At 34.7% G+C, this 14,605-nt stretch overlaps 1 protein-coding gene and 1 long non-coding RNA gene across 2 annotated transcripts in view; one reads left to right on the forward strand and one right to left on the reverse strand.

The window, feature by feature from the left end:
* TRDN (triadin) overlaps positions 1–14,605 on the reverse strand; it is a 403,209-nt gene that overhangs the window by 87,309 nt on the left and 301,295 nt on the right. The window contains exon 23 of the mRNA XM_040474537.1: positions 12,218–12,268. Coding sequence (XP_040330471.1) covers positions 12,218–12,268 — 51 coding nt within the window. The remainder of the gene's footprint in view (positions 1–12,217; positions 12,269–14,605) is intronic.
* The window catches only part of LOC121030001 (uncharacterized), a 70,370-nt gene that overhangs the window by 46,833 nt on the left and 8,932 nt on the right, over positions 1–14,605 (forward strand). Inside the window, exon 4 of the long non-coding RNA XR_005790021.1 lies at positions 13,679–13,757. This is a non-coding gene — a long non-coding RNA (uncharacterized LOC121030001). The remainder of the gene's footprint in view (positions 1–13,678; positions 13,758–14,605) is intronic.

Consider the following 14,605-nt stretch of genomic DNA (forward strand, 5'->3'; position numbering starts at 1 on the left):
AAAAGCAAATAACCCAGTGAAGAAATGGGCAGAAAACATGAATAGACACTTCTCTAAAGAAGACATCCGGATGGCCAACAGGCACATGAAAAGATGTTCAGCGTCGCTCCTTATCAGGGAAATACAAATCAAAACCACACTCAGGTATCACCTCACGCCAGTCAGAGTGGCCAAAATGAACAAATCAGGAGACTATAGATGCTGGAGAGGATGTGGAGAAACGGGAACCCTCTTGCACTGTTGGTGGGAATGCAAATTGGTGCAGCCGCTCTGGAAAGCAGTGTGGAGGTTCCTCAGAAAATTAAAAATAGACCTACCCTATGACCCAGCAATAGCACTGCTAGGAATTTATCCAAGGGACACAGGAGTACTGATGCATAGGGGCACTTGTACCCCAATGTTCATAGCAGCACTCTCAACAATAGCCAAATTATGGAAAGAGCCTAAATGTCCATCAACTGATGAATGGATAAAGAAATTGTGGTTTATATACACAATGGAATACTACGTGGCAATGAGAAAAAATGAAATATGGCCTTTTGTAGCAACGTGGATGGAACTGGAGAGTGTGATGCTAAGTGAAATAAGCCATACAGAGAAAGACAGATACCATATGGTTTCACTCTTATGTGGATCCTGAGAAACTTAACAGGAACCCATGGGGGAGGGGAAGGAAAAAAAAAAAAAGAGGTTAGAGTGGGAGAGAGCCAAAGCATAAGAGACTGTTGAGAACTGAGAGCAAACTGAGGGTTGATGGGGGGTGGGAGGGAGGAGAGGGTGGGTGATGGGTATTGAGGAGGGCACCTTTTGGGATGAGCACTGGGTGTTGTATGGAAACCAATTTGACAATAAATTTCATATATAAATAAAAAAAAAAAGAAAAAAATAAAAGTCACTCCTTCCAAAAAAAAAAAAATAAAGATGTCAGGAAAATCAAATCTATAAGCTTTGCTTTTAGGTGGCTCAGGCCAAAATATGAAATGGAATCTCTCTTCCATTAACCTAAGCCTTACTAAAAGCCCATTAGAACTGACTCACCCACATTCAACACTGATACTCATTATCTTCAGATTTTATATTTAATTTGCCCCAATCAGGAATAATTATCCAGAGTAAGTGAATTAACTAGTTTATAGCCAGTCTAAGCTAGAGTCTCAAGCTAATGAGCAGTGTTCTTTCCATAACATGTATGCACACACACAAACACCTGCCCCCCCCCCCCGGGGGGACCCACGCGCCACACACACACACACACACACACACACATACATTGTCTCTGCCCCTGTGCCTGTTTCTTTCTCTTGCCTCTCATTCCCATTAGGTCAAAAAAATTTGCTTTATAAGCTTCTGTAGGCATAGTTCTAAAATGGTTCTAGTTTGTAATGCAAGCACTTAATGTGTGACTCAAAGCTTTGTGTCTAGGACCTGATGCTGCAATCCTTCCTTGGCAAGATTCCCAAGGAGTTTGATGCTCACAAGGAAAGTTTGCTGAGTGGACACTAAAGATGCAAAATGAGCCCAAGGGCATTCTCTCTTCGCAGCAAAGAATAAACACATACATTTTTCCTGCCTCATTCTGTCATCATTTCGTTTTTGCGATCCTTGGTCTTTCACATATGCTAAGCCGATGTACCACGCTTCTGATAGTGCCACTCTGCCTTTATCTTCTCTTTCTTTTAGGCCTCCCTGTGTGTGCCTCATTATTCTTTCCTTCTTGCAGTTTCCATTGTGAAGAGTACACATTGAAATAAGTAAGAAATAATTGGAAGAGGCTGCACTTATCAGCTGCACAAAGAACAGTCAGAACAATGTCCTGTAATGTTATTGGAAGATGGCAGGATAGTTGGTTGAATATATTTTAGGTAATGAGCCAGTTGACTTTAAACCGTTCAATGGGTTCAGAAAGTTGTACAACAATCATTTGCTCAGGTAAGGAAGTAGACATTCTTTTGTTTCTCCTTATAAAAGGGAAGGTCCCTCTTTAACTAGATTCTTCCCTGTTTCTCTGGGCACCAACATTCACTTTCTTTAACTTGAAGCAAGAATAATCAATGAAGTTAATAAAAGGTCACATGTTTAAGTATGGATCATCCTATATCTTATTCAAATATGTAAAAATAATGCATGACCTTATATGAAAAATAATACATTTAACATTTTTAAAGTGAACAGGAAAAATAAAAAGACTTATGGTAACATTAAAAAAATTATCCTCAAGGAGAGAGGCATATTAGAACATTCTCATAAGGTAGCATGAGTGACAACAAAAGTAGATGTGCAAAGGGACAGTGACTCATTTTCTTATGCTACTTTGCCCCTTCTAATGAGACCTTAACCGGAAAGAATACCAAAGAAGGAATCTTGGGGCTTTACATCCATAATTGTTTATATATTTCACATATAGTTGTATTTATCATTGAGCATTAATTTTTTGGAAGGAGAAAATAAAAATTCACAACACTTGGATACATTAATTTGTAAAGCCAATGATTATAATACAGAAAATTCGGCAACCTTAACTGCTTTCTTGCCAACACATAACCCCTTTCCATTCTGTCAACTTGGCATTTTAGCATGATCGGCACAACAGGAAAAATGTTAGTCTGTAAGTTTCTGCTTAGAGTGACAGAGCTACAATTACTAGCTCAATTTTCACTTAAACAATTCTTCAGAAAGTGAGTCATCATGGATTTGTAAAGGCATCTATCAACACTTTATTTTTTGAATCTGACTGCTCTCAAAAAATTTGTTTTTAATATTTATTTTTGAGAGAGAGAGAGAGAGAGAGACAGAGTGTGAGTGAGGGAGGGGCAGAGAAAGAGGGAGGCACAGAATCTGAAGCAGGTTCCAGGCTCCATGCTGTCAGCACAGAAACCAATGCAGGTCTTGAACCCATGAGCTGAGAGATCATGACCTGAGCTGAAGTTGGCACTTGAAGAACTGAGCCACTCAGGCGCCCCCTGACTGGTCTTCTTTTAATCAACAATTATCTATAACTTTCCTCCATTCCTACCAAATGCAAAAATTTGTTATGGGGAAAAAAACAACCTTGAGACCGTGTAAGGATAAGTCTTTTTAATATATTCTAATATTGAAGAACAAAGGAAAATAAGATTATTTTTAGGTGCATTTAAGTCTGATACTAAGTAGCTAATCCAGCATAGAAACTTTAGATAATCCTTTAATCTTTGTGCATCAATTTCTTCACTTGTTAACATGATAGTATAATATTTTCTTCCTAAAATAACTCAAGGCAGAAATAAATCATGTCAATAATTAAATCAGAAACCAGGCATGGGAAAACCTAGAAAAAACTACACTAATATTAAAATGCTAATATTGATTATTAAATCAAGTATTCTAGATCAACTATTAGATTTTAAAAACAATATTACAGCAAATTCTAATATTTCTTAGAAGATGGCAATGTCATGAGCAAAGATGACATTTGTGAATTGCAGTATTATTAGCAAAACTTTAATTCCAGAATGGTGAATCAAAATGTATGTTAGTGGCATTCACTTATTAGAATGATCAGTTGCAAAAGACAAAGTAAATCCCTGTAACGTCAGTTTAGAGAATTAGAACAATAAATAACATTAAAACTGGAACTTTTTGGAAGTTTAATGTCAATTATTGAACATCAGAATATTTTTGGTCCCAGATAATGTAGCAGTATGGCAACGCTGATTATGTTCCAACTGATGCATGTTGAATTAACATATTCTAAAAAGTGCTCTGAGAGACAACTCTCTGAGACCAACTGGTTTTGATTCTTTTCATAAAAGAAGACTGTATAATATCTACTTCTTCAACAGATTGTCAAACTTTTCCTTGCAGGTCTCTAGGTCTCAGTATTTAAATAATGTTTATAGAACCAACATTGGGAACTTCGGGATAAGACTTATAAACTGAAACTGAAAATGCACAAAATACCAACTTTTAGCAAATGAAAAGCAGGACAGATAGATTACTACTATTGGCCCTCAAGATACCTAGTTGTACTCATGCTAAAAAGAATGTCCTGGGTTCTTCAAGTAGCAGTTTTAAATGTATTCTTTACTAACTTTCCTCAGAACTTTACTCATCTCACCTTGATTCTTTCCATCACTCATCCATGTGTGACCACACCTTCAAAATCCATACACTGACAAACATATCTCACAAGTGTATCTTCAACCTAAATTCCTTTTCTGCACCTCACACTTAGATAGTCAGCTTCCAGCTCTACATTTCTTTTGGGCGTCCTATAAACAGCTAAAACTCAACAAGCTGTTAGCCACACTTATGATTGATCCTAAGCTTCTCCTTTTCTGGTGTCCCATCTCAGTGGTGTCACCAACCATTTAGCTGTATAAAATAGAAATCTTATTAAATATAATATTTTTCAAAAATGTCCTCTTCTCTCCATTTCACCTGCAACCGTCCTGGTCAAGGTACCATAATCTCTCACCTTAATACCATCAGTTATATCTGAATTGTCTTCTTGAATCCTATTCTGCTTTTCTCCAACTCACTGCCATAGTGGCCATCACAGAAAGCAACTCTCTCCCCTTCTGTGATCAAACATGTACAAAATACTTTTGTGGCTATCCCTGCCCTTAGACTAAATACCAAAAACCTTAATATGGCTTATAGCAGGAGTTGGTAAACTTTTCCTGTAAAATGCCAGAGAGTAAATATTTTAGTTTTACAGGCCATTTGATCTCTGGTGTAGGTACTCAACTCTGCTATTATGGCACAAACACGGCTACAGACAAAACATAAATGAGTGTGTTTGTGTTCTAATAAAATGCTACTTATAGATACTGAGATTTGAATTTCTTATATGTTTAAGGTGCCCCCAAATTTTATTCTTCCTTTGATTTTTTTCAACCATTTAAAAATACATAAGCATTCTAGATTTGGTCCATGAAATATAGTTTGCCTACTCCTGGCCTTCAAAGTTCTGCTTATGTCTTATCTTTGTTTTGTACTTCTCTTGTTAATGTTTTCTACACATCTACAACACTGTCCTTTTTTCACAAGAAATTTGAATGTGCTGAAATATCTTTTCACTCCTTGGCCTCTCCTATTCTCAGTTTTTTCACTGGTTAAAATTCTTACTTATCCTTCACATCTCAGATAGAATTTTGTTTGGTTTGGAAGTATTCCTTGATTCCCCAACCTGAGTCAGATTTTTTTTAATGTTTATTTCATTTTTGAGAGAGAAAGAGAGAGAGATACAGAGACAGAGACAGAGTAGACGAGGAGCAGAGAGAGGGGGAGACACAGAATCTGAAGCAGGCTCCAGGCTCCGAGCTGTCAGCACAGAGCTTGATGTGGGGCTCAAACTCAGGAGCTGTGAGATCGTGACCTGAGCTGAAGTGAGACGCTTAACTGACTGAGCCACCCAGGCATCGTTAAGTCAGATTTTTCTATACTTATAGTACCATGTTCCTTCTGTCAAAGCATTTCTCTCAGTTTTATAGGTGTTCATTTATTTGTGTGATTTACCCCCTTATGTTCAACACCTTCTGTTAGACTTCTATGAAAGCTGAAACCCAATTTTTGACTTGTCATTGTCTTTTCTGTATATAATATGAAAAAATTCAAGATATATTCTCAAGTGAAAAAATATTACAGAAGAATCTTGGTAGTACTCACAGTAGACTCTCATTTTATCATGACATTCATATATTTTAAAGAGAAACATTCATAGTTACTTATGGCCTGTTGCGGCTGATGATGTAGGCTAGTTCACTCAAAACGTATTCACACACTTCCTTACCTTTCCTTCCTCTAATCTAGAGGCTGGAAAATGAAACACCTTTTTGCCCTAAACAAATTCCTTATATGTTAAAATCATTCTAATCAGATTTTTTTGATTACCCAATAACGGGGAAACACACACACAGATAAAATTCACTTATGTAACTAAAAATTCAAGGGCACCTGGGTGGCTCAGTTGGTTAAGCATCCAACTTCAGCTCACAGCATGATCTTGCAGTTCATGAGTTCGAGCCCCACACTGGGCTCTGTGCTAACAGCTCAGAGCCTGGAGCCTGCTTCGGGTTCTGTGTCTCCCTCTGTCTCTCTCCCTCCCCCTCCTCTCTCTCAAAAATAAATAAACATTAAAAATATTCACAGAATTTGTGGAATATAGTGGCAGAATTTCATTAATGAGAAAACTGGCATCTCATAAGACTAGTGCTAGTAACTTACTTAAAATAGCTAAAGGCTACATCTTAAGACATTTTTATGCCATAGAGAGTTTTTACAAATTCAGTTGGCTGTTCTTCCTTAGTGGCATACCATTATGCACTATACATCATCATTTACAAAAGTTTTTCTTTGACTCTTAAGCTAAATGGCAAGTGTCCTGAAGGGAAGAACTATACATAAAGGCACATTCCATCTTTTTACATTTTACATTGCAATGTATCTCTGTTTAAATATGAAATGTGTATTCTTTGCTTTAAAGTTGCTTTTTCTCTATAGTTTTATAGCATTGGCTGTAATTCCTATTTCTTATTTCACTCCTCTCCAGTGGATTTTATTTTATTTTACTCCATTTTATTTTATTTTTATTTCAGCTTTATTAAAGTATAATTGGCACATAAAATTGGTAGACATGTAAAGTGTACATCATGGTGATTTGATATATGTATACATTGTGAAAGGATTTCCCCCATCTGGATTTTATTTTGTATTTGTATGTCTGCCTCTGAGTTAATTCTGCAATTGGAGACTTGCATCACTTAGGGTTTGCAGTACTGAGCACAGTGCCCATCAAAACCACCTATAAAGCAAACAACCAGTCAGTTTGTCAACCAGAGCAAGGACTCAAGAAATGTTTTTGAGCAATATTTTGAAGAGTCATTAGTTGAGAAAAAAACACAAAAGAAAAGTGCAGATGAAAGCAAGTTTTAGGAAGTATTTTCCTTACTTTCTATTCCACTATAAGTGATGAAAAAATTGGTCAGCAAAAATTAAATGTTTGAAGTCTTATGTGAGACGTTATCCTGGAGTCATTTCTTTAAATTTACTTTTTGTCTCAATATTAATTTGCAACAACTACTGAAGCCTTGCTAACAACAACAAATATGAAACCACCTTTAGGGACTTGCACATATTAAACACCAGTTTAAAAATTGTAATAAAAGTGAATATCACAAATGCTGACTTGGAAAACGAATCAAGATATTCTTGGTTCCATAGTGATTTCTATGATTCAATAAAAGCTGTGGCAGAATAAAGTCATTCTCAGATTTACTGTAAAGATCTTTATTTGTTTTCATTGGTTACTTTGCTATTTGTTGAAAAAATTTTACTTTCATTAATATAAATGATAAAATATGGATTTATTACAGTAAAGCTTTATAAATACTGTAATTTAAATAATATAACCTTATTTATTATTTTAAATATATTATTCTATACAATCCACATATTCAAGTTTGTTTAATATGATCTATAAATTTCTTCAAGAAAAGAATCATTAGAGACATGACAGCAAAGTCGTGAGTTCAGCAAAAATTTAGAATTAAGTAGCTGACCACTTGATTTTTGTCTATGATTTGATGTTTAAACAATTTTAATTATCGTAAAAGCTTTTACTTTTTCATATCAAACTAAATGATTGAAATTTCTCTTCAATGTCACATGAAGCTACCTTACAGATTTAATGAGGCAGAGGTAACTTATAACTGTATTTTGGGGGCTCCTGGGTGGCTCAGTCGGTTGAGCGTCTGACTTCGGCTCAGGTCATGATCTCACAGCTTGTGAGTTCAAGCCCCGCAGCGGGCTCTGTGCTGACAGCTCGGAGCCTGGAGCCTGCTTCAGATTCTGTGTCTCCCTCTCTCTCTGCCCCTAACCCACTCGCATTCTGTCTGTCTCTCTCAAAAATAAAAATAAATATTAAATATTTTTTTAAATTAAAAAAAACTGTATTTTGCCATGCGAACATGAAATTGAAGATTATTACTCCCTACGGTAAAAAATAAGTATACAAAAAAGAAAATTGGTGCTTTCCGCTATTTTTATGATTTCATGTTAAATCATGTAATGTTAAATGGCAGTTGAAGTGAAAGAAATGGATGGATGGACAAGCTAAAACTTTCTGACTTTGCCTGATATAAGCCAAGATTGTACTTACTGTTTATTTTGTTTTGTTGAGATCAAATATATACAACCAATCAGGTGGACACAAAATCAGAATCTCTATAGAAAGGATTAATGGGAAGTGGAAATCCTTAAACGCAGATGTCTTCAGACTATGTATTTCATCTGGAGTAGTTTTTCCTAAAGGGCTAATCCAGATCTAACACAACTGCTATGTACCAGTTCTCCCACTGGGCTGTGCTTGAACAAAATAACATTCTTCCAAAAATAGATTCAGAAAGGAACTCGCATTTCATGGTGGTCATTCTTTGTAACTACAAAGCTTCTGTAAAGGAAACATCAAGGCCCCCCTTCAAGGACCTACCTTACTATTAAAAAAAAAAAAAAGAAAAGAAAAGAAAAGAGTCTTCTGTGCAATGAAGAATATTTGGAATCAAATAAGATATTCTGAAATAAGGACCATCACTTTGAACTTCATGAAGAAAGCTTAAAAGGAGATAATGAAAGGGCTGGAGAAAAGTCAGAAAATTAAAAACGCAGAAGGGAGAATGAGCAAGTAGAAAAAAATATATTTTACATGTTCACATATTCCACAGCACTTTAGTACATATTTTCTACTAAAATAACCAAGACAAAATCATTTTGCTCCTAAGTCACCTTTTATCTTGTTAAGTTACACTTTTAAAATAAGAATGATATTTTGTCAACTACACACCATACAAGGCCATGAGGATCAAAATCATTTGAAATAAAGAGTAAAGAGCAACGGTGATATGAGTTATTATAGTCACTATTAACAGTATAATTCATATTGTAAAAGCTGAATTCTTTATTCATATTCATTTGAGGGTTTCTTTAAGGCAAAATTCCTGTATGCTAATTTTGTACAGTTTTTCTCTTAAGTATATACAATTTGATTTTGTCCCAAATTGAATTCCTTACATTCATTTCTGGTGAACCTGGCTTCCAGTATGCTGAAGTAATTTGGAATTGTATTACTATCTTCTACAAGTCCATGATGTTGAATTCTGACTATAAAAACCTTGCAGGATTACTCAAAATTATTTTATATGAATCATCCTAATACTAAAATGGGGTTTATATAAATATGCTATTTTTTAAAATTGCATATATTTGAGATAGATTCCAGCTATTCTCTCTCTCTCATTTATTTGACTTTTACTATCATGGAAATAAATTATATTAGTCATTCCCGATGAAAAATTACCAATATTACCCACAAATTTCAGTGATTATAAATTTATTTTTTGGTTGTTTGCTCAATTAGCAATTTTTAAAATGAATAAACGTAGACAAATTTGACATTTCAGGTATGTTTGTTCTATTTTTATTAATCTGTAGGTTTAAAAAATATAATGTGCTTATTCATCCTTTGTTAATTATATGCATTGTAATACATTTTCCGTATGAAGCTTATCTTTTCTGTTTGGATTTGTTCTCTTTTTGTCTTAAATCCTACTCTAACCATACATACACAATGGAATACTGAGTCATTAAAAAAGATTGAAATCTTGCCATTTGCAACAACATATATGGGCCAAGAAGTTATGCTAAGTAAAACAAGTCAGACAGAGAAAGAAAAATACTATATAATTTCACTTATATGTGGAATTTTTTTAAAAAGAAAACAAACAAACAAACAAACAAGATAGAAATAGTTTCATAGATACAGGAAACAAATTTCCTGATTACCAGAGGTGGGGAAAGGTTGGGAGCAGGGCAAAATAGGTGAAAAGGATTAAGAGGTACAAACTTCTAGTTATAAAATAAATAAATCATGGGAATGTGGTGTAAAGCACAGGGGATATAGTCGATAATTTTGTAATAACTTTGCATTGTGACAAAAAGTAACTAGACTTCTCAGGGATCATTTCATAATGTATCAAAGTATTGAATCACTAGGATGTACACCTGAAACTAACTAGGTATTGTGTGTCAATTATATTTTGATAAAATAAAATAAAATAAAGTTCTGGTGATTGCATTTAGTTGAATATTTATGCACCCCCTTCCTTGTCTATACATACTCATCATTAAAAATTAGGGAGAAAATAGTACAATAACATAAAAATTGATGAAATAAGGGCAGAATGTTAAAAAAATCTATCTTTTCCAAAAAGCTTTCTTTTCCACCACCATTATCTATGACCATGAACTGGCTAGTGTTAGAATGACCATATGGCATGGGATGATGAAAAAGGATTTTGGAATGATAGGAAAAAAAAAAGGAAACTCTTAAGTAGGTATGTCCAGTGATCAAAGACTGAAACACACATCAAGTGATTTTGGTGGAAATCTGAATTATTTTGTGTGTGGATATATATATATATATATATATATATATATATATTCATTCCACATGCATTTCTTCCAGGGAAAAATTTTTGAACTGAACAGCCTTAATAAAAATGTGGAAATTTGAAATATGCCTGTCTTTTCCTCATTTTTTTAAAATATTTCTGTTTTAGATTGGCAAAGGAATAATTAGCATCCTTGAATGCTTAAATTACTTAATGGCATCAAATCATTTCAACTTAGATTGTTATGTAAGTGTCCACTCCAACCACCAATCAGATCATGCCAAAGAAATCTAGTTTCTTTAAAATAACTTAGTGTTCAGGTAAATCTACAGGAATGCCATTAGTCTTCGCAATCAATTTATAATACAATTTGGCAACATTTTGCTATTTATTGGGCATTTAACTTTACATGTGAGAATTCTCTTGCAAGGTAAAATATTCTGATTTACATATTATACCAGAATAGCATAAAGTTGTATATAGCACTGAAATAACTACTATCATAAGTGAAGATAAAGTTTTAGGTATGATAATACATTTCTAAAGTGAAATATAAAGGCCTTAACAGATTTCAAATCCATGTTGCTTTAAAATACTTAAACAAAAATCAAGTATGCCTATGGGCTGAGAAACAAAACTCATGTTGTACTCTTATGTTTCATTAAGTAGCAATTTCGTTTAATTTAAAATCAATTGCAAAGTTAGAAAAATATGACTTAAGGGTGTTTTTCTATACATTGCTACACTCACTAATGAAGACTCTCCATGTGCCCTTCATTTCTCTATGTCCTTGGCTGCTTTCCCCTCCCCCAGCTCACCCACAACTCTCCCAACTCCAACACATGTGTTACAAGTTTACCAAAAGTTTCTTTTTCTTTTAAATAAAGTATTGCCAGTAAATTTGGATTTTTATCACTAAGTCCCTGTACATTAATTGGTCAATAGTTCATGCAGATCTTCTCTTCAGGCATATTTCTAACCTATTTTTAACATTCAGTATGGTCAGTATAATTTCATGGTCTCACTGGTTTACTTATGTTCATCTTGACAATAAGAAATATTAGAAATTCTGAGTATGATACCGTGCCCATAGAAGGTACTGGGATTAATTAGAAACTAAATATATTATATTGGACTAACCATATTTACTTATGTTTTAGGAGACATAACTTCGTGCATATCAGAATCCACATTACTTTGATTGTAGTATAATGGGAAGGCTGGAGGTGTTTGCTTTAGATCAGATTTCTAATGCTGACTGTATTGCAAATCACAATAATTTTGAAAAAGTTTCTTGGCTACTCCATTTTTATTTATCTATAAAACGAAGGTTTTGGACTATAGTTTATCTCTAAGTTCCTCCTAGCTATAAAATTTGTTTAGAGTTTGGTTGTATCCAAACTTAACAGAATGGTAAGCTAACACTGAGAAATTTTAAGTGTTTTTATCTTAAGTCTTTGGTTTCTATAGCTATTCTTTTTAAGATTCACCTTGGGATATTTACTAAATGCAGATTTTCCACTACAGACTGGTGGAGTCAGAATAACTTATGCATTTTAAAAAGCTTTCACAGTATTTCTGACATAGTTACTCTTGTCTTTGTTATTTCATAGTAAAATTTAGAATTTTGAGAGAGAAAATAGTCCTTTTTCCTTTGCTCACACATATACAAGGGCGTATGAAAGTTATAGTTTTAAAAGCCTGAAAAATAAATGATATATTGCTTTGTTGCAAATAACTGAATATGCAATAGGCAGATCAATGTGTTTTCACATTTCATTATACAATATTACCTTTTTCCTTTAGGGAAACTGGAAGCTTCACTTCTTTCCCCTTAATAGGCTCTGGAAAAAAAACAAAAACAAAACATTGAGCCTTTATTTGAAGCCAAGAAAAAAGGATTTGAGAACACATATATAATGGAGTCAGTGAGCTATAAGTAAGGTGAACTTGGGTGGAACTTATATAATGTTTTCTTACAAAAATGATTTTAATCATACAGAGACAAGGAAACAACAGCATAGAGTACAACAATCCATCCTCCCTGATCATTTTCATTTAAAATAAATGTAAATTGTCGAATGAGTTACAATCTATTTGTTCATTTAAGAGAATGGGCTTTGGATGGACAGGAACTATTTTAGCTGTAATTTTTTTAAAAACATATGGCTTGAGGCACCTGGGTGGCGCAGTCGGTTGAGCTTCCGACTTCAGCCAGGTCACGATCTCGCGGCCCGTGAGTTCGAGCCCCGCGTCAGGCTCTGGGCTGATGGCTCGGAGCCTGGAGCCTGTTTCCGATTCTGTGTCTCCCTCTCTCTCTGCCCCTCCCCCGTTCATGCTCTGTCTCTCTCTGTCCCAAAAATAAATAAAAAACGTTGAAAAAAAAATTAAAAAAATAAAAATAAAAATAAATAATAAATAAAAACATATGGCTTCTAGAAGTCTCCCAAACTGTTATAATCAGCACTAACTTAGTTTATTTCTTTCAGGCTATGTGATTATTTTTTTTTAAATAAACAAATGGAAAACCCTACATCTGTCATGTAAATGTGGTGCTTCAGTCATCAGACTCCAGTCAAACACATTTCAAGAATAAGACAGAAATAAAACACAAAAGCCAATTTTATCTATAAACTCCCACCATCATAAAAATGTGGCCCGTACTTTAAAAAAAAAAAACAACTTCGTTTATTCTACCAGGTTCAAATATAAAGTGATTCTAATCATATCATGTGTTCCAGACATATATGTGGGTGATGTCTTGAATAGGATCATACTTCCTCAATAGCCTATGTAAAAGATAAACCAGTTTTTTGCCTTGTCTGCAACATATCTCAGTAAACATTTTACTGACAAAAATTACTTTTGATGCAGTGAGAAAGGAAGGGAAAGGGGAATAATCTATCCTTCCAGCCCTTTGTTTTATTCCCACCTCATGGTGTGTGTGTCAGGGGGAGAGTGCAGAATATGATGGTGGGACTCGTAAATGAATATCTCACTCAAGCAATTGCTTAGAATTGAGTCCAGGTGACTTTGGATAGTGTCAAGAATGGACTTAGGAGTTCTATTGAAAAGGCTGTGTCCCTCAAAGCAAGATTTTCTTGGTAGAAAATATCCATATTTTCCTTTCCATGTCCTTAAATATCCATATGTTTGCAGAATATTTTTAAATGGCTTTGGTGGCAAGGAAAATTCCGTGTTGCCATTTAATGTGCTAAGTATAAGTAGGGCCTATTTTTTTTTCTGTATTTCAGCATCTGAAGATGAAATCAAGAGCCATGGATTGAATAAACAGACTGAGAAGCTTCATTAACTTTTTTCAAGCTAATGGGGGTAATTTACTGCTTTTGCATTTCCTGGCTAAACCAAAAAAAAAAAAAATAATAATGTATTGTGAAATGAGAAATGTTGGTGGGGACAGATTCCTAGTGGGGTGGGAGAGTGCAGCACCTGGAATTTCAAGTTCAAGATACAGCATATTGATTTAAGTGGGGAGGTGTATATGTTTGCATGAGATTAAAGTAGTTATAAAACACAAGAATGAGGGAGAGAACCCACAAGCCTGTTTTGATATTGGTGGAGAAAGAAAGAAGAGGTGGAATGTAAATTTATAATGTATTTGAAAGTCATAAACTCATCACTTTAAATGTGGTGAAAGTTCACCAAAATCAGACACTCAACTGACTGAGCCTTCTAGGCCACTAAAATTGATTTTAAAAAAAATGTTCATTTTTGAGAGAAAGAGCACACTTGTGTGTGAGCAGGGGGTGGGGGAGAGGCAGATAGAGGGAGAGAGGGAGAATCCCAAAACATCCCTCACTGACAGCACAGAGCCCAACCTGGGGCTTGATCTCAGAACCATGAGATCATGACCTGAGCCGAAATCAAGAGTCCCACACTTAACTGACTGACTGAACCACCCAGGCTCCCCAAAAGTGATTTTTATTTCCAAGTTCAATAATGGGAAGATGCCTTCTGCTCCCAGGCTGGATCATTTCTTGCACTGATTTTCTTGAAGGTCATTTCCTCTCAGTGTCCATTTTGATTTCAAGGGGTTTTCACCTGATTTAGGAAGTCCACAGGCTAAAGTAGGAAAGGAGTGGGATATCAAATCTTACCCAAACTGTGAAGAATGTTATATAGTAATTCTGTACTTGTATATTAGGAAGGATAAGGATATT

This window comes from Herpailurus yagouaroundi, unplaced genomic scaffold (assembly GCF_014898765.1).
Source record: "Herpailurus yagouaroundi ecotype Mexico unplaced genomic scaffold, PumYag 139, whole genome shotgun sequence".
In the NCBI taxonomy this organism is placed as follows: domain Eukaryota; kingdom Metazoa; phylum Chordata; class Mammalia; order Carnivora; family Felidae; genus Herpailurus; species Herpailurus yagouaroundi.